This window comes from Phyllostomus discolor, chromosome 8 (genome assembly GCF_004126475.2).
Source record: "Phyllostomus discolor isolate MPI-MPIP mPhyDis1 chromosome 8, mPhyDis1.pri.v3, whole genome shotgun sequence".
Taxonomy (NCBI): Eukaryota; Metazoa; Chordata; class Mammalia; order Chiroptera; family Phyllostomidae; genus Phyllostomus; species Phyllostomus discolor.
This window is the reverse complement of record NC_040910.2, coordinates 74,876,718-74,895,931: the sequence shown is the minus strand read 5'-3', so window position 1 is coordinate 74,895,931 and position 19,214 is coordinate 74,876,718. Positions and strand designations below refer to the sequence as shown.

Genomic DNA, 19,214 nt, shown 5'->3' with positions numbered 1-19,214 from the left:
CCCTCCTGGCAAAGGACACCCCAGAGGTCCAACAGCTGCTACCCCAAGCCCCCCAGAATGGAAGCTTTTGGGGATACTGTGCCTCCCACCCTGGAAAGCCCAGTAGCAGTCCCAGGGACATCAGCCTGGAAGTGGACAGGCCCCAGCTTGGAGTCAGCAGGCTCTGAGGGGTTTGGATGGGTCAGTCCCCTTCTCTGGGCCTCAGTTGCCTCATCTGCAGACTGCGGATGATGTCACCACTCTACAGCCCCCCAAGAACAGAATAAGGGAAACAGTGGGAGTGACTGTCTTCGGCTGTGACGCATGATGAAGACAGCTCAGCCACAAAGAGCCGAGCAGTCTGCATCACAGAACCAGGCAGCTGGCGGAGGGTGACACCTTCCCATTCACCTGCACAGGCCCCCCTGCGCCCTGCGCCCTGCACACCCATCATCAACCCTGCCCTCACCGGCCTTTGCTCTTCTACCTGGCTGCTGCAACCACTGAGTTTGTAGGGGATTTTTTCCATTTATTATTATTATTATTATGAAATTATTGCATGCCAAGCATCCTGGCTCTAAACTCTTCTACTTTGAGGCGCCGGTGGGCCTCCCAAGCCTGAACACCTGGAGTTAAGCTGGCAGTGAGCAAATGCCAGCACCTGTGGCTGTAAACTTGTGTAGATACTGTTCTCTCCCCTGCTGCTCTTTCCCTCCATCCGCCTGGGCATCCCCACTCCCTGGCAGCCGGGCTGTCCCACATCTCCATGGCCTTTGCTACTGTAGTGCCTCCACTTAGGGTGCTTTCTCCTCCTTTTCTTGCCCAAATCTTACCACCTCTCAGATGCCACCTCCCTCAAGGTCCACGCTCCTCCACATCCCCTAATCTCTACACTGGTTATGTCCCCTCCCCCTCCAGAGTGGCCCAGCTCATTGCCATTCATCCCTCATGGCCCTCTAACATGGTCCACTGCCCAGGCTAGCAGCTTCTGTCACTCTTTGTCTCCCCTGTCCTGGGACCTCCTCCTGGGCAGGGGGCTCGCTGATCCATCTCTTTATGGAAAGAAAAAAAAAGCAAGCTGTGCCGGGCACCCCAGTGGGGAATGAGAGGGATCAGATTCAGACCCTTCTAGTTCCCACTTGCATCCGAATGAAGGAGAGTCATGTTCCAGCAGAGGCTGGATTCCAGAAAGCAACCACTGAAGGGATGGGCGGCTTCTCCAGACAGGCATTTTCCAGTAAAATTCCAGGCAGTGAAAATGCAGAGCATGTGGCTGTGTCAAGGCAGTAAATCAGCTCCGACCTAGTGCCCAGACCCATGGGGAATGAGGCAGTTGCATCACTCTGCCTCCCGTGAACGGGACAGACGGCTGACTGCCGGCCCGTTTCCCCTCCTGCCTGTTCTGCTTTCAGGAAGACCTGAGTCTTCCTCTGATTCACCCATCAGGTAGAAACCCTGGGGCAGGAAGTCTTCCCCACCACAGGAAGCCCCGCTTCCAACCACTCATCCACTCATTCATCAATCACTCAACACCCACATACTGAGTCCTACTGAGTACCCGGCCCTGTGCTGGGGGCACAGATAGGACTCAGAACCCATCTGAGACAGAAACCAGGTGCCAGCTGGGGCGTGGGGATGGCAGGAGGGGCCGGAGTCCTGAGAAGGCTGCAGGGAGGAGGTGACAGATGAGCTGGGGCTGCAGGGGAGCAGGGTTGGGCTGTAACTGGGAGACAGGGTGGGGATCCCTAGAGCAGTTGATGAGGGGAAGCCAGTGGGACTGGAGGACAGGCAGCGGGGTCAGAACCAAATAGCTGTTGGCCTTGGCATTCAATGCCATTAAGTGTGGATATTGTTGCATGGATGGTAGGGCACCACAAAAAGCTCCAGGAGGCTGACACAAGGCACTGCTCTGTACTTCCTGAAGACACCTTCCTGTCCAGGACAGTTCAGCCCATGGGGAGCCTGCCACCATGAAAGGCACAGAAGGCTACAGCAAGAGCGAGAGTAAACGATGCATCTGAGTACAGGCTGTGCAATGGAGAGCGCCATTCCAATGCTTCACAGGCGTTCCTGCCCTTCATTCCCACATCTCTAAGAGGTCAATATTTTACAGATGGGGAAACTGAGGCATGGGGTGGTTACATCACTTCTTCGAGGTCACCTAATAAGAAATAGAACCTAAACTGGACCCCAGGCAGCCTGGCTCTAGAGCTTCTCCAGCCCTCTGCCTGCTCTTGGGAAGGTTCAGGGTTCTTTCTCAGCCATAAACTCAGCCCCAAACCTCACACCGAGTGGGGAGGGCACGGGCAATCAGATAAGGCCCTCCCAGCCCTGGGGACAGGCAGGTGAGGACAAAGCCCTTCCACTCAGAAGCCCCAAACCTGTATCACCCTCTTGCTCAAACAAGTGTCCCAGGAAGCTCAAAACACAAAACGAAGTATGAATAAGACCCAGGCACCCGCCAGGACTGGCTCGCCCAGGAATGTCTCCCCTTGGATAAGGCTGGTTACAAAACCAAGAAAAAACCTGCTGTCTGAATAGTGGCTCTTAACCAACCAACCGGAGAGCACCAGTCAGAGCAGGAGTCTCCCTCAACCTTTCAGCAGTGTTCTTTTTTAGCAGCTTCACTCTTCCTCTGAGCAATCCAAATCTAATGCAACCCAGTTAATAAGAAGCAACCCATATAGTACCATCATCTAGTCAATCAACAAACCCTGAATCTACACTCCACACCCTGCACCTGATTCCTTACTGGACACCAAGCTTCTCCAGAGTAGAGGGCAGGATAGGGACTGAGAGGCCATGTGCTCTGGGTAGGGAGGGTGCACAGGGACAGGAAGTCTGTCACTGCGAGACCTGGGATGTGTCCAGCACGGGAGCCCCATGGCAACCCGCTTGTCACTGTCAAATGTCATACAGTGATGGGCAAATTCCAACAGTGATTTGGGGTGTCTAAAGGACATGGTTGTTCTGGTTTACACAAGATTCACAGACACCCATCTGAACTAAAGGCCAATCCCGAGAAAATTATCCTGCCCAGCAAAGACCTGGTTTGGCTTCTGGGTCTTTCTCAACTCCAGACAGAAAGGGCACAGCCCACCCCCCACCCCACCACCCAGCAACAAACTCCCTTTTTGTCTCCCCAACCCAAGTGAGACATGCTAGGGCATGGCTCTCCCACTCCCCCATCTGCCTGAGCATCTACCTGCCTCCCACCTCCCTGCAGGCCCTGATCACTCTTGTCCCCCCACCCCGGCCTACCTGAGCCTCTCCTAAAGAGAGGTGGGGAGCTGGGAGCTTCCCAGCCCGTGAATGAAGAGCCAGAGGAACTCTGCCAAATACAGAGACAGAGAATGGAGCCTGGACAAGAAGCCAAGGCTGCTGCCTCCAGGCCCAGCCCTCCTTCACTCCAGAGAGGGCAACATGCTAAAACCTCCAGCCACAAACCACGGCCTCAGCAGCAGCCACAGGTTCTTCGCCCCAGGATGACTCTGGAGCAAATAACGCACATGGTTAATAGCAACCTCCATTATCACTTACCCAGTGCTGCAATTAGCCAGGTTAAGTGCACTACAACTACAGCTCACGAGCACTGCATCACGACCTTCAAGACAGCCACTGTTATTATCCCCATTTTTCAGATGGGAAAACTGAGGCACTGAGAGGCTAGCTGAACAGCTGGAAAGCGCAGGGCCCATCTTCTGACAGCTCACTGTGCCACTCTCAAAGCTAACATCTATGTTGGCTATCAACCAACAGAAGGGACTCACCAACTAGACGCAGGTACACCCAGCCCCAGCGGGTGCCGTGAGCTCCAAGGCCGCTGCTACTTGAAGGGAGAGTCAGGCTGGTGTGGAGAGAAGAGTCATCCCCAGGCCTCCAGAAGGTCCTCGGCACCCGCCCAGCTGCAGCTGCTCTGCACTGGCCGGATGGGCTGTGGGCTCGCTCTGGCACTCAAGGAAAACGGTTCCAGCAATGGCAGCAGCTGCAGTTGCCGCAGCTCTGATTCCCAGAGGATCCCGAAGTCTTTCCCATCATTTTGGCCCTTTTTCGAAAACCACTTAGCCACTGCCCCACCTCCAAACATGCCAGGGTTATAGTGCACTTAGCCACACACAGTCCAGAACCAGCCAGAAATGTGCCTTCAGCTGCCAAAGAAGGAGGGTGCTGCCCAGGCCTCCTAAACCCACCCCCGTTCCAGATGGGGTGTTCCAGGGAAACAGCTCAACACACGCGGCTTCACAAGCAGAGAGGCCCCTGGAACTGCTGCTTTCAAAATGCAGAAGGCATGGGAATGGCCGGGGCACCCACCACACAGGCCTGGCCTGGCATTTCGGACCTTGTTTTGAGCTCTGCCTTTGCACCAACTTTGTGTAACCCGTGAACCAGCCTCTCTGGGGCCTCTCGCTCCATGTGTGCCCAAAACTGGGGTGGGCATTGAGGTGGGGAGCCTCTGAGTCAGCCGGGACCCAGCCTTTCTTAACAAGGGTTCATCACGGAACCTCAGAACAGAGAAAATTATGTGTCCATTTTCTCATTTCTCCTAGTATGACACTAAATGCATAGAAGCAAGGTTAATTCATCACACACAATAGGGTGTCACTCCTTCCTGGAACCCGGCCAAGGAAAGCTACAAAGTCTTTCTGGGTGTGCAGACAGGTGGCAGCCCACAGCACCCAACAGAAGCCATCCCAGCAGCTGCCCACAAGAGCCCCGCAGAACTCCCGAAGGCCGTGAGTCAGACGCGGCCCGCACTGAGCAGCACATGCCAGGACGGCCCTCCGCAGCCCTCCCTGGAGTAGCTCACAATCCCTGACCCTGGAGTCAGGAGTGAAAGCACACAGATCACGTGGATCCGCAGGACATCTTACAGGTCACAAAGCACTTTCCCAAACTCACTCTCCCAGGCCACGCGACAGCCCTGGGCAGTGGGAGGGCAGAGACTGCCATACCCATTCCACAGGTGAGAAATCTAGCACCAATTGGAGGCTCGCCCCGGTCACACTGCTAGTCTGGGCACGGAAGCTGGACCCCTCCCACCTTGCCCCTGCTGGGATACCTGCTCTACATGCACTATTTTTGCACAGTACAGTGGCATTAAGCACATTCACAGTATTGCGTGACCACCACCACCCCCAAAATCTCTAGGACTCTTTCCTTGCAAAACTGAAACTCAGTGCCAATTAAACACTAAACCCCGAGCCCCTCCTTCCTTCCCCGAGCCCCTGGAAGCCAGTCTATTTTCTGTCTTTATGAACTTGACTACACTAAAAAAGAGGGGTCATGCAGCATTTGTCCTTTGGTGGCCGGCTCCTTTCCCTTAGCATGGTGTCCTCAAGGTTCATCCATATTGTAGCATGTGTCGGAATTTCCTTCCTTTTGAGGCTGAGTAATATTTCACTGTATGTTTATATCACATTTTGTTTATCCAATCATCTGTCACTGGACACTCGGGTTGCTTCCACCTTTTGGGTGTTGGGAATAATGCTGCTGTGAACACGGGTGTGGGAATATCTCTTTGAGACTCTGCTTTCAATCCTTTAGGGTACATACTCAGAAATGGGATTGTTGGATCATGAAATTCATTCTTAATCGCTACATAACAATCTGTTACATATATGAAAGACTCACCAGCAGTGACACCTAACCTACGAGTCCTCATTATTTCTTCTAAACACGTGCGCCAGAGGTGCCACGAAGTGTGCAGAGACCGTGACGTGCCGATACCACGTCGGCACGGCCCCTGGCCCACACCCGGCCTGAGCCAGGCTCAGGCCTCAGCTGCAGGCAGCCCCTGGGCACAGGTGGGAGACGTCTGAGGAAGGTGCTGAGAGAACCAGCCACTCCAGGAGCAACGCCCAGGAAAGGGGAGGGTCGTACTTCTCCACCGGGACCACCCCTCAGTCCCCAGTGATCTCTGCCCCCAGTGAAAGCAACCCATGTCCCTAAATGTGCCCACAGAGCCATTGGGTGCCGACATCCCCCTGGGTCTCGCCGTGCTGTGCAGGCTCCCAGGGCTCCGGGGCAGCCCCGGGCCCTCCCCTCCTTCCCCAACAACTCATTGGCCCCCTTGGCCTCTTCCCCTCGCCATGCACTTCCCTTACACACAGGTTTCCCAGGACCCTTATCTCCTCCTGCCCTTCTCTGAGACCCTCACCCCTCCAAGGACCCATCTGGCATTCCCAAGCCAGTGACGCTTTCCTCCAGGCGTCCAGCCCCGCCCCTCCCTTGAGCTCTATCCTTGCCTCCCAGAATCTCCTTCCCCTTAAGCTGGCCCCCATCTCAAGATGGACTTATCTTCCCTCCATGTCCCCTCCTCTCAATGTTCCTGCCTGGAAATATACTGACTCTCTTCCAGTCACCTAGTCCAACGTATCTTGCCATCTCCACCCCCTCCTTCTCTGTCTCATTGTCTGGCTACATTTCTGTAGCTCACATCCATCCTCTCTACATCCGGCAGCCACCTCTTCTCACTGGAAGCACGAGAAGCGCCTCCCTTCTCCCCATCTGCCACCTCCCAATCCACAGTCCTACGTCATCCTGATCATGCCCCCTTACCGAACAAGGCCTTGCCCCTCGGCCCAGCACCCTGAGCCCAGAGCCCCAACCCCCTCCCCACTGCATCCACTTCTTCCTGTCACCTAGACACATCTGCTCCCCAGCCACTAACTGTGCCAGGCTCTGTGCTTTCCTTCAGTCTCCTCCCACCCAACATGCTTGCACTATCTGTCCCACTTAACCCATCTTCAAGGCCAGGTGACAGGTGAGACCTATGGGCGCTGAGGTTCAATCATTCAAAACTTCCTCAAAAATGCCTCCCCCTGCCCAGGACCTGGCCTAAAGTGCTCACCCAAGGACAGTGGTAAGCATACTGGTCTCATCTGGAGCTTCCTAGAGCGTGGACTGAGTTTTAATTCCTCTGATGTTTGTGTCTTGCTTCCCAGATGTTAATGGCTTCAGGGTGGACAGGGCCCTCCTGCCCTCTGTTGTCCTTCTCTAAGCCACACTCCAAGCCTTGCCCGAGGAGCACGCTGACCGGCTCTATCTGAACGGCACCACCCTGAGTGGCGGCTCTGCTAAAACTCATGACCTGGTGGCCTCACGATCATCAGCGTGGCTTTCTGGGTGCAATTTGAGCAGGGTGTTCTTGAATTTATGTAATGATCCACCCATTAAAACTCCTTGTGAGTAGATCCTGTTTGGATGATGACTTCTAGGAGGGGGTGCTTCACCAAGCTGGCGTCGGATGGGCAGGAAGCAGTGCAGGTGGGTGAGCCAGGTCTTATGTGGCCACAGGTCCCACTCTGGGTTACCACCAGGGGACACACTGACTTAAACTGCGCTCTCCACCCGGCGATCGGAGCCGAATTTATTTTCTTCATCCCCTAGGGTCCCCCATGGATTTGAAGCCAGGCTTTCCAGCACAGCTAGCGACCAACAACCTCCCATGTGCAGGAAAGGCCTGACTGCCGAAGTGGGGAACCGTCAGCCGGCACCTCCAGGAGTGACCAGGTGGGAACCAGGCGGTGCCAGTCCGAGCCCCAGGGTGATTAAGGCACCACTGCAGGTCCCTGCCAGCCACCCGAGCACAGGGACAACTCTACTAGTCTTGTCTTGAGCTTTCTAAATCTTGTTTTAATTTCCCTGATTTTTGTGTCTTGCCTCCCAGATTTTAACTCGTTTTCAGGGGTCCCAGATCCAGATGACAAATAGCAAACCCAGGCAGGGAAAAACCTACTACTTTCCTTTCTGCACTTGGTCTGCACATTAGTGTCATTGGGTACCCACATGAGTCTGAAAGACCAGCTCCGTGGAGGGCAGGGCTCTGTAGAGGGGCCAGCATGCTGCAAAAGTGGATGGAGGTTGGCCAGCTGAGCTGAAAAGGACCAGGCATCCATCTGTCCACTCAGCATCTGACTCCACACCTGAGGGCTCAACCGGGACCCAGGCAGGGGCTGGGACAAGAGGGAGAAGCAGCTGAGGGTCAGGGCTGTGGGCAGAGAATGGAGGCAGGGAGAGAAAAGGCCGGGCTGTGCCAGATACCGGCTGCGTGAACTTCGGCTGTGGCTGGAGCTCTGGGCCTGCTTATTAATCCACAAAATGGGCGAGAGCACCTGCCCTGCCTGCTTGTGGGGCTTTTCCGGGGATTAACAAGAACACTGGGTGTGAGCTGGTAGAGGTCTAAATAGGTGTGAGGGATTATTGCTCTCATCCTCATTACTTCAGCATGAGAGCCGCATCTGCTGACTGCTGAGCTGCATCCGGCCATTAGCTGGAGGCTGTGACTAATTGTTTTTTAATAAAAAAAATTTTTTTGCTTAATGTTTTATGAGTCACACAAGTGAGCATCTCATACCAAGAATATCTCACTTTCAAAGATGGCCTGTCCATCTAATCATGGCTGAGAAGAGGCCAGGTGTGACAGACCCTCTTTTCTGAGGGCCCACTGTGCACTGTGCGAGCACACAGCAGTGACTGGAGTGGCTAAGCCAGTCTCTACCTTAACGGAGTCCAGAACAGATGAGGACCAGCGAGGATCTCTGTGACGCTTACACAGTGGGGCTCCATGCAGCAGGCACAAGCCAGGGGCCAGCAGGCTGTGCTAATGGCCCACACCGAGCAGGGTCCCAGATCCCGGCAGCAATGGCATTCGAGTGGCAAATGTGCTGCCTGGGAGACTGGGCCTGGGACAGGCGTAGAGCTCTCTGCCCTGTGAAGAGAACATTCCAAATGTGGGCACTGGCCCAAGTTAAGATGTAGGAAGAGGACAGGGAATACCTACTAGGGACCCTGCCCTCAAGGAGCTTGCAGTCCACCTAAGGAAAGAAAAATGGAGAAATGGAGAACATGAAAGCCGCACAAACGTTATGTGCATGTCGTCGAGGGCCAAAGGCAGGGTGTGTGTGGCAGAGGGCAGGGAGCGAGCTTCCTCAGCCGCCCTGCAGAGGCTCCAGGCCGCGTGCAACAGAAACAGCGGCAGCACTGTTCACTGACAAGTTCGGGCTGTGAGTGGGCTCGTGGAAAGGGGCCACACTGGACACCAGGCCGGGCTGCCTGGGCTGCAGGATACCCACCCAATGCCTAATCTTGTATTTATAGACTCCATCCACTGCCCCTGAGAATGCAAGTCAGAAGGCCAGTCCCTCCGATGGACAGGGCTCTCAGTTACCCTGCAGCTTACTCTGGGCTGCCTTCTTCTTCAGGGGCTCCAAAAGGAGGGCACCTTAACTCATGCTGTCTGAGAGAGAAATGGCATGACTTTCCTGAGGGACCTGCTGCCACTCATCCTGGCAGAACTGTGGGACAGGTGTCTTACATTAAGGGGACAAGGCTCTAGAAGAATAAGCTTTAGTATCTGAAATTCAATCAGCACAGCCAGGCAGATTCATCTAAGAGTTTCAGACAGTGACATAATCCATAAAGTGACATTTACAAAGAGACGATGTGACTGCCTCCCACACGCATAGTTCATTAGATGCCTCTGAGTCTGCCAGAGTCTGAGGTCGCCCCTGGGAGTCTGAAGTAGACACAGCGATGATGGCCTCCTCCTGGAAGCCACTCCAAGGTCATCCCTACGGACCATAGGAAAGTTTGAGATGCTCTGGGACCCTGCAGGCATGCTGACTCAAGTGGGGTGTTTCTGCCAGACACGGACACACCAAGAGAAAGAAGAGCCACGGCCTGCAGGATCCTCTTTGCAAGGGGTCCTCTCTAATTAAACTGGCCATCTCTCTGGCAGGAGCATGCCTGGATGTGCCCCTCACTTTGGAAGACTTCTGAGGTGGTGCAGAGGCAAAAAGCCACTGCTGCACACGCCCCCTCCGAGAAAAGGGTCCTGCTAGTGCACAGCCAGATTCTTAGGAACAACATGCCTGGCCTGTGGGGCCGCACAGCAGCCACCTCCCTTGCTGGTCACGCTGCCCAGCTCTCCTTCCCTGGTCCGTGCCTTCAAGCCAGTTATGCTGTGAGGGTCTAGGGCAGCCCCGACACAGCATCCCCTCCTTCGAGGGAAGCACGTGGCAAAGAGGACGGCACAGACCCCTGTATCTTCATCTCAGCTGGCCTGCTCCACTGCCCTGGGGCCACGCCCTGCCCCACATCACGGGCTGTGGCCAGGGCAGAATGATTGGGAGAGGGGTCACATGGTACAATTGAGTCAGGAAGGACTTTGTTTTTTATTGTTGTTCCATTACAGTCGTCCCAATTTTCCCTCGTTGCTCTCCCCTGTCCCGCCCACCCCTGCCCCAACCAGTCAATCCCCACCCTGCTGTCCATGTCTGTGGGTCATTTATACTTGTTCTTTAATTAGGCCAGGAAGAATTTTTCTGAGAGTACGTGTGACCCAATTCAGACTTCATTCCCCTAAACAACCCAAAAGCGTGAGATCGGGTGGAGGATGGGTCTTCTTTTCTTCCTCGGAGCCCCCAGCCACCAGACATGTTGGTGTCTGAAGTCCACCATTTATTTTCTCTTTGTCTGCACGTGAACCACAGTGAGCCTGCTGACCAGGACGCTGGGTTACTCTTCCTCTTCTCTCTTTTTCCCACATTTACATTTGCAACCAGCTCCCGGGTGCGTCTCTTTCAAGGCACATATTCGGGACCTGGTTGCAGGCTCCTGCCTGCATTATTAGACTGTGCCCTGCAGGCAGGTTCCTGGTCAGCACGGTGCCCTGAGAACAAACATTGTTTAAAGCTACCCACAGTGCTGTCCAGGAAAAGGATGACCCCAAGCACATGTCAGGAATGTTAATTAGATAAAATTTGCAATGGTCCTTCGGCCAGAGAGTGTGCTAAGACTCCTTCTGGTTGAGGTTTCTCTGGAGCATGACCAGCGCTGCCCCCACAGCTGCGTCCACATCCTGCCCAAAGGACACTGGGAAAGGGAAAGCCTTCTGCACCTCCTCCCTCAGCACCTCGTTCCTGGACAGCGCACTCCCACTGCTGACCACCCGCTCCACGCCCCACTCTTTGAGCTGCTGAAACGGAAGCATTGAGTGCAGGTTCTGAATGATGCCTCGGCACAGGGCCCGGGTCACGTGCCCCAGGGAGAGGTCGGAGGAGGAGATTCTGGTCACTGAGGCCAGCTGGTCTGGCAGATGCCTCTCGCCCAACACTGTTGGAGTGATGGTTAGGCGGGTGTCTCTCTGCTGTGCAGCTGCCTGGATCATGCGTGCATACACAGTAGATTCTTCAACCTCCAGGCCTGCCAGGAACAGAGAAGACCCGTGTGAGCTCATGCACCCCCTCACTGCAGGATGAGACAGTATAGAATTCCCTGAGGGCAGACACAGGTCTGCCAATGGCTCCTTCTCACCGTAGCTGGCTGCTTCCCACTCAGGGACTCATAATCTGGCTAGCTGTGCTATGCACCAGATCTCAGCCGCTCTCTCACTGCAGACCCCAGCCAGACTTCAGGGGGAGGTCATGTAAGTGTTGCTGTGAGCCCTAACCATCCCACAGCTATGGCACCCCTGGTGCCTAGGGGGCCAAAATGCACACACTGGCCAACAAGTATCATGGCTACTACCAGACTTATCAGCAATGTCACAGAAGTCCCAGGGTCATGGGGCTGATCATGGTCCAGCCCTGCCCCAGCAGAAGCTGAGGCCCGTGCTTCTCACATCTGAACATACACAGCAATCACTTAGGGATCTTACTGAAGTGCAGCTTCTGACCCCACACACCTGGCGAGGGCTCTGAGATTCTGCATTTGGTATCAATCAGCTCCTAGAGGAAACCAGTACTGCTGGTCTGAGGACCACACTTTTTGAGAAGAAGGCTCTAGACCAGTGCTTACCAACACTTGAGGGCATCGGAATCACCGGAGGCACCCTTATTAAAGGCCACACTCAGGCCCCGCCCCCACCACAGACCACATAATCAGCGTTTCTGCAAGTGGCGCTGGAACATCAACATTGTTTAAAAAACTCCACAGGAGTTTCCAATGTGCAGCCAGTGCTAAGAGCCACCAACCTAGAGCCACCGTGGAGTCTCATTGTCAGCACATTTAACATGTAGAAACTCAACTATAATGCTCAGGAACTAGAGAGAGAGAGAAGTAATTAAAATATCACATTTCAAATTTTGATCAGCAGGACTCTGGTTAAACTCTGCTGAGTGAATATGTGTCTTTCCTGTAGAAATCCTACTAAAATATCAGGAAAACCAGGTGCTTGGTGGGTAACCTAGTACAGTTAAACCCTGGTTCTCGGAAGTCCTGGTTCTCAAACAATTCTGTTCCCGACCAAGTTGTTCGTGGGGAAAAAAGTCTCAGTTGTCGAACAAAAGTTCAGGTCTCGATTCTCGACCCGACAGCCCTTTCATGCTGAAGCCTGTCTGACTGGCCTTGTGTCTGTCAGGCGACAAACCATGGAGATTCTATTTTTGAACAAGTCGCTTCTCGAACAGTTTTCTGGAACAAATTAAGTCCAAAAACCGAGGTTCCACTGTACTTGTGTACAAATATATACACCTGCAGGACTGAGCCCTTGGAAGGAAAGTGCTGGGTCCAAGGATATGACACTCTGCCTTTAGAACTCGTACCAACGTACACTACACGGCAGTGTGTAAGGTGAGTCTCTCCACATCCTAGGAAACACAGTGCGTTGGGAACTTCTGAAAGAACAAATATAAATGTAAAGCCATCAACTAACGGGAAAAAAAGGGAAAGGAGATAAAGAAAAAAACAGATCGATCAAACAGAAGACGGAGAGACTAAGGGGATGTGAAGTCTAAATGCAATGTGGTGATCTGGACTGCATCCTGGAACAGCAAAAGGGCATTAGTGGAAAAATCACTGAAATACAAATGAAAGTTACAACTTAAAAATAATAATGATGTGTTCATATTTCCTTAACAAAAATTCAAAACTATGTTTTGAGGAGATGCTGAAATAAAGTGTTCTCCCTCGCTGGGAAACTCTAAGGCCACAACACAGGCCTTGAGGAACTCCTGCAGGAGGGGGTGCTGGCTGGAGCCCGCTGGCTTCCCGCCCTGGTGCTGCGTCCCTTGGCCCGCCGCCTCAGCCGAGTCCACTAGGGAGACTCACTGCTCTGAGCTACCAAATGTCCCCACCACGGGCTTACAGCCATGAAACATGGGGGGGGGGGGGCTGGGAAAACAAAGAAGGGAAGGGACTTGACAAGGCCACACAATGACCCAGGGACAGAGCTGGAAACCAAGGCCACTCTCCTGGGTCGCACGCATCACACTGTCCTTACTGAACAAGCATTATGTCACACTTACTGTGGGCCAGACACTGTTCTAAGTGCTTCGCAGTATCAACTCACTTAATCCTCACAGTTCTTGAGATGCAGAGCCCTTGAGGGGTGCCCCCTCTTCAGATAAGGAAGGTAAAACACAGAGGAGTTAAGTAACCTCCCCAAAGGCACACAGGAGGTGGCAGAGCTGAGATTCAAACCCCGGCCCCCTGGCTCCAGAGTCCCTTCTAAGAAAGGGAATCAGCAACTACTCACCAGAATTAAATGCTGTGAGGACTTTAAAGTACTATAAAATGCCAGTTTTTTACTCATTCATGTTTAGTTAATCCTTTTATTTTCAGCAGTCCATAATCATCAGGACAAAAATCTCAAATGCGAGGGACCGGGGGCCTCACTGACAAATAAGACCATAGCCCTGACCGGTGCGGCTCTGTTGGTTGGGCATCATCCTGCACAGCAAATGCTACCTGTTTGGTTCCTGGTCAGGGCACCGGCCTGGGCTGCACAGTCACTCCCAGTCAGGCAAGTACAAGAGGCGACCGATCAGTATTTCTCTCTCACGTTGATGTTTCTCTCCCTCTTGTTTTCCCTTCCCCACTCTCTAAAAAAATAATAAATAAAATATTGAAAGAAAGAAAGAAAAAGAAAAAGAGAAAGCGAAACTGGGAGACTCTCCTGATTCTCCACAGTCAAGGTCAGGAGAGGAGGTGCTCCTTCCACAGAGAGAGAATAGGTAAGGGCAGCCCAGAGGACGAGATGCTGGACGCTCTGATTCCTAAGGAAGGAAGAGGAGTTCTAGAACCTGGCTGGGACTGAGACATGAATCTAGAAGTATTGACAGCACGTTCAGCACCAAGAAAATCCACAATGAAAGGACAAGTGAGATGCTGCCGCTGTGTGAGCCACATCTTACCTAGGTCCGCCATCCACTGGACCAGCATGTGGACAAATGTGGCCAGCACGTTGCCCCCATTCAGTGATGCTGCCACTGCCAGGTAGGTCCTGCCAAAGTACGGGAAGTAGGCAACTGGGGCCGCGGGGTCTGGAGCCTGCGCCGGCTGGAATCCTGAAGGCATGGAGGCTGCCAGCTGAACCGAAGTGCTGATGTTGAGAACTGGGGTCCAAGGAAAGCAACAGTTAGGTCTGTCGGGCTGACCCGGAGGTCACAGGTCACAGGTCACAACAGGACAGGGGGAGAGTGTGCTGGCTTTAAAAATACATCCAAAAATTCTTTGACACTCTTTCTTTCAGGTGCTACAGCCTAACTCCCCTCCTCGTGAGGTGGGCTGGACTCAGTGACTCGCTTCTGTTGAGAGAATGAAGCAGAAGTGACGGTGTGTGACTTTGGAGACCAGGTCATCAAAAAGCACTGCAGCCTCAGGAAGGCAGGCAGTGTTAGGAGCAGAGCTACGGAGAGGGGAGGCCTCTGCCAACAGCCACACGAGGGAGCTGAGAAGTGGACCGTCCAGGCCTGGCCAAGCCTTCGGATGAGGATAGTCCAGCTCCTCAACAGCCTGACTGCAAGTTCACGAGGGGCCCTGAGCCCGACTCCCCCATCACACCCAGAGTCCTGACTCTCAGAAAGTGTTTCATCTGTTTTAAACACGGACGTTTACAACATAAATTTCAAACCCAGACACACACACACAAAAAAGAAACTGTGAGATAGTAAATGTTTGGTGCTTTTAGGCTACTGAATATTGGGGTGATCAGTTACGCAGCAGGAGACAACTATTTATAGAGAGTAAAACTTCAGCCAAAATGTTTTATTCTCTGCAGAGGTCTCGTTCATTTTCGGCGGGTTCTACTTCCTCCTCGTTTCCAGGGTGTTTTGTTTTTTTAATCCTCACCCAAGGATATGCTTAATTGACTTTAAGGAGAGAGAGTAATGGGGGGAAGAGAAAAAGAGACATATCAATGTGAGAAAAAAACAGCTATCGATCAGCTATCTCCTGTAAGTGCTCTGACTGGGGATCAAACCAGCAACCTAGGTATGTGCCCTGACTGGGAATCCAACCTGCAGTCTTTTGACGTGCAGGACAATGCTCAAACAACTGAGTCACCCGGCCAGGGCCAAGGTGATTTTCTTAACCTCCCCCAAGAGCAGGAGGATGATTTCCTCCTCTAGATCAAGGCCAGGGCCCACAGGCTGTTCCAGCGGTCTCTCCTCCAGTAGTCACAAGACCTGACCCAAAAGCCTGTTCTTCTCCATCTGCTGGGAGCCAAACTAACTGAGGTCAGCATTCAACTTTCCCACCTACTGGGTGGCAGGGGTTGTCAGAAGCAAGAGCAAAAGCAATCTGAGAAAGCCAAAAGCGTTACTTTCTGCCACATCTAGCCCTTCACCATCACTATAAACCAGAAGCAGTGTGCCCTCCACTGTCCCCTCAGGTGGAGGTGTCAATGATGGGGGCCACCAAGTTTGCCTGTGGGCATGGCACAGTGAGCACAGGCCAGCAGCCCCAGCCTGGAACCAGAGCCTCCCACCTGCACAGTGAAGAGGGGACCTGAATCCCACCTTCCTCCCATCTGACGAGCCCTTCACTCACCACACAGAGCACACATTACCCTCTAGACACAGGGCAGCCCCTGTGGAGGGAGCAGCCTAGTATTTGAAAGCCACCAGGTAGAAGGAAAAAGCCAGGCCTTTCCAGGCACCACCCCAGTGCCTGACAACTGCCCCATGAGAAAGCCACCATCCCCTCGCTGTGGATGAGACAAGGGCTCAGGGAGAAAAGCGGCCTGCCCAAGGTCCCACCAGACGGAAACGTAGATGGCTGAAATTCCAACCCAGACCTCAGGGCCGGGCTGCAAAGCCCAGGCCAATTCCCTGACGTTCACGCCTTGAGGTGAAGGGAGATGTAAGGAGAGATGTAAGGAGAGAGACAGTGTTCTGGGGGCGTTAAAAGTCACAGGATAAACTTGGCATGCTTCCCTGAGGCATTGATTTTAGTTGAGAATTGTGGAGAAAAAGAAGGTTTTGAACTTTTTTTGTCTTAAATGATTTTTATCACATATATGTGCAAACAAAACTGACAGACTTTCACCTTTCCTGCTCAGCTAATCTTGAGTGACCAATCACTACCAAAAACAAAACAAAACCAGTCACTTGAAATTATTTGTAAAGCATGTAATGGAAAAGGAATGAACTGCTACACAGAGGACAGTGCTGGTCAGAATTTTTAAACTCAGGGTTAAACTGCATGAGCTCTAACTGATGGGAGAAAAGCAGATGTGATGACAAAGAGAACGAAGTCTCCATTCCCACCCACCCCCCATGACAAGGGGGCTCCCGGAGAGGACTCGCTCAGCCAGGCTGCCTCAGGGACCAACAGAAACACACATCCCGCACCCCCACCCCCGAGGGCAGCAGGCCCAAACCCCGCCCTAGCCCGGGGGCCCGCAAGTGACAGCCCACAGGCCACACCACCTGTGTTGGTATGGCCCAGGAGATGAGAACAGCTTTTACATTTTTTTGTAATAATAACTTTACTGAGATGTAATTCACATCAGTTCACCACAAAATGTACAATTCCGGTGTTTTTAGAATACTCATGGAGTGGTACAACTATTACCACAACCTAGTTGCAAAGCATTCCGATCACTCCAAAAAGAACCCCACACCTGTTAGCGCTCATCCCCTCCCCTTCCAGCCCCTGGCAACCACGAGTCTGCTCCTGTCTCTGTGGAGTGGTCTAGTCTGGACATTTCATAGGAGGGATCATACAACATGCAGCCTTTCATGACAAGCCTCTTTTCATTTCTTTCGCTTTCACTCGTATGCTATGGCATTTTACTTCTGTGGATATACCATGTTTTTTAAATCCACTCATCAGCTGATGGGCATTCCGGTCGTTTCCACTTTTTGATTACTGTGCTGCCGTGACATACTAATGCTGCTGGCAACATTCATGCGCAAGTTTCTGTGTGAACATGGGTTTTCAGTTCTCTTGGGCATACGTTTATTTAGGTGCGGAATTGCCAGGACATACGGTAACTCCCTGTTTGACTTTTGAGGAACCGCCAGGCTCTTTTCAAAGGGGGCCCCACTATTTTACAATTCCAGTAGCATGTTCTTACATTTTCAAACAGTTGAAAAGAAATCAAAAGGAGACAAATAGTTCATGACACATGAAAATCATATGAATTCACATCTGTGTCTATAAATAGTTTCACTGGAACACAGCAGAGCTAGTTACGACAGAAACGACATGGCCCACGCAGCCTAAAATATCGACAGTGCGGCTCTGCGCAGAAGACGTCTGCCAGCCCGGCCCTGCTGCTGCGCTGCTGCCTGCACCTCTCCCTGCCTCTCTCACACCAAACACAGAGAGGACTCCAGGCTTCAGACTTTTAATCAGATGAGACGAAATTGGCACGGACAGACGAGATGACAAAAACCCTGATCTGCTAATCTGTTTTCTTCTCGGTCATGGAGTCACACAGAAACCTGCCAACTAGACAGAGTCCTTCCCCTCGCCTGGCCCTGGAGAGGAAAGGCCCAGATGGGTCAGGACGGCACCGGCCCCACTGGACTGGAAGGGGCACCCGCTGTGGAGAGCAGGGTGTGTCCACATTTGCAGAATAACGACGGGCAGGACGCTGAAGCTCCCAGGCACGTGTGCCTCTCAGCCCATTCACTGCACGCAGGTGGAAGTCTGAGGACAGAATGAAGGACTTACCTGCATCAGTCCTTTGGGCCATACAGGAATAGACGGAGGCCTGCAAATCGCCCAAGGCCACGCCCACCTGTGTCCCCTTCGGGATTTCAAACCACGCGTGAGAAGTTCTGCCGGCCACACTGGCGGGCTCGCCAACATCGGGGAGCAGGTGGACAGGAAAGCCAGAGGCCCTCAGTCTGCAAACCAGAAGCGAACAGCATAAGGACCCCGTGCTTGGTTTCCTGGCTTCTGCTGTTTTCAGGAAACAACAAAGGAAGGCGGGACAGGATACAAGTAGGGGAAGGGACGGCAGAAGCCAGAGTTTTCACAGGGGCCTCTCCGGCTTTTTTAAAGCCAGGAGAAGTAGGCTGGGATTTTTAAAAGAGTGAACACTGGCTTTCAAAAGGTTGAGATTGGCCTGCAGGGGAAGAAAAACCCCATTTAAGCAGGGATGACCGGTTAGAGTCAGATAAGGGCCCCGTGTCTGAGGGAACACAGAGACCCTGCAAAGGGAGTTTCAGTGCAAACTCACGGTTGGTTAGCCCAGCCCACACCAAAAGCAAACCCATGAGTCACCTCCTGAACACAAATGCATTCATCGCTCAGGGTTAGTGAACGTGGGGCTGTCAGTTTTATAAATCATGCTGGAAAGTCCTTTACCTGAACTACCAGGTGCTTTTTGTTTATTACAGAGCTCAGAATTGGGGCCCTGAAGGAAGTGAACTAACAGGGCACTGGACTTCTGGACCTGAAAAGGCAAATGATTGTTTAAGCAGAACTTACAAGGCATCCCTTACCTACTACCTCCATTTCTTAAGCTTGTTTTAAAATATATTATAGAGTGAAAGTTGTTCTTTGAAAGTGACAAGGTGGGCTGGGTCACAGAGTACTGGGGAGCCCACCCCAGGTCTGGGTGCCTGTGGAGGAGCAGGACAGCATGATGTTGGAGGCGGTCCCCCTCCCCAAGGGCTTCACCTACCACCCATGCTCAGTGGACTGGAACAGGCTGGGGGCCCCTGGAACCTGATTCCTGGCCTTTGGGAATCCCCCACTATTCCCAGGGGGAAGCCCCATCAAAGCTCTCGCTCAGAGATGCTGCCCTTCCACTATGGCCACCTGCAAGGTCATACTCACATCTCCAAGTTCCAGCTTTGGCTCTGGGTGTTGAAATAGCCCCAGCTAGCAGCATTCTGGTCAGACATCACGGGCTTTGGCAATCCACACAGCATAGCGACCACATAGTCATGGATGGTGCCAGCTGCATCGTAGGACTCCAGGAACCCTGGGCTGTTTTTCACACCAAAAACAATTCGACTCGGTCTGACAGTGACTTAAATGCATCTGCTGCACCT

At 52.8% G+C, this 19,214-nt stretch overlaps 1 protein-coding gene and 1 long non-coding RNA gene across 2 annotated transcripts in view; one reads left to right on the top strand and one right to left on the bottom strand.

Annotated features, from left to right (window-relative positions):
* Positions 1-94: 94 nt before the first annotated feature.
* Positions 95-18,515, top strand: LOC118502119. Its single transcript, XR_004904795.1, has 4 exons — positions 95-108; positions 7,216-7,220; positions 7,786-7,789; positions 18,337-18,515. It is a non-coding gene; the product is annotated as an uncharacterized LOC118502119 (long non-coding RNA).
* The window catches only part of SHPK (sedoheptulokinase), a 22,928-nt gene continuing 14,230 nt past the window's right edge, over positions 10,517-19,214 (bottom strand). Inside the window, exons 4-7 of the mRNA XM_028534619.2 lie at positions 18,997-19,149; positions 17,884-18,059; positions 14,115-14,315; positions 10,517-11,184 (exon numbers count right to left, since the gene is read on the bottom strand). Coding sequence (XP_028390420.1) covers positions 10,772-11,184; positions 14,115-14,315; positions 17,884-18,059; positions 18,997-19,149 — 943 coding nt within the window. The 3' untranslated portion in view covers positions 10,517-10,771. The remainder of the gene's footprint in view (positions 11,185-14,114; positions 14,316-17,883; positions 18,060-18,996; positions 19,150-19,214) is intronic.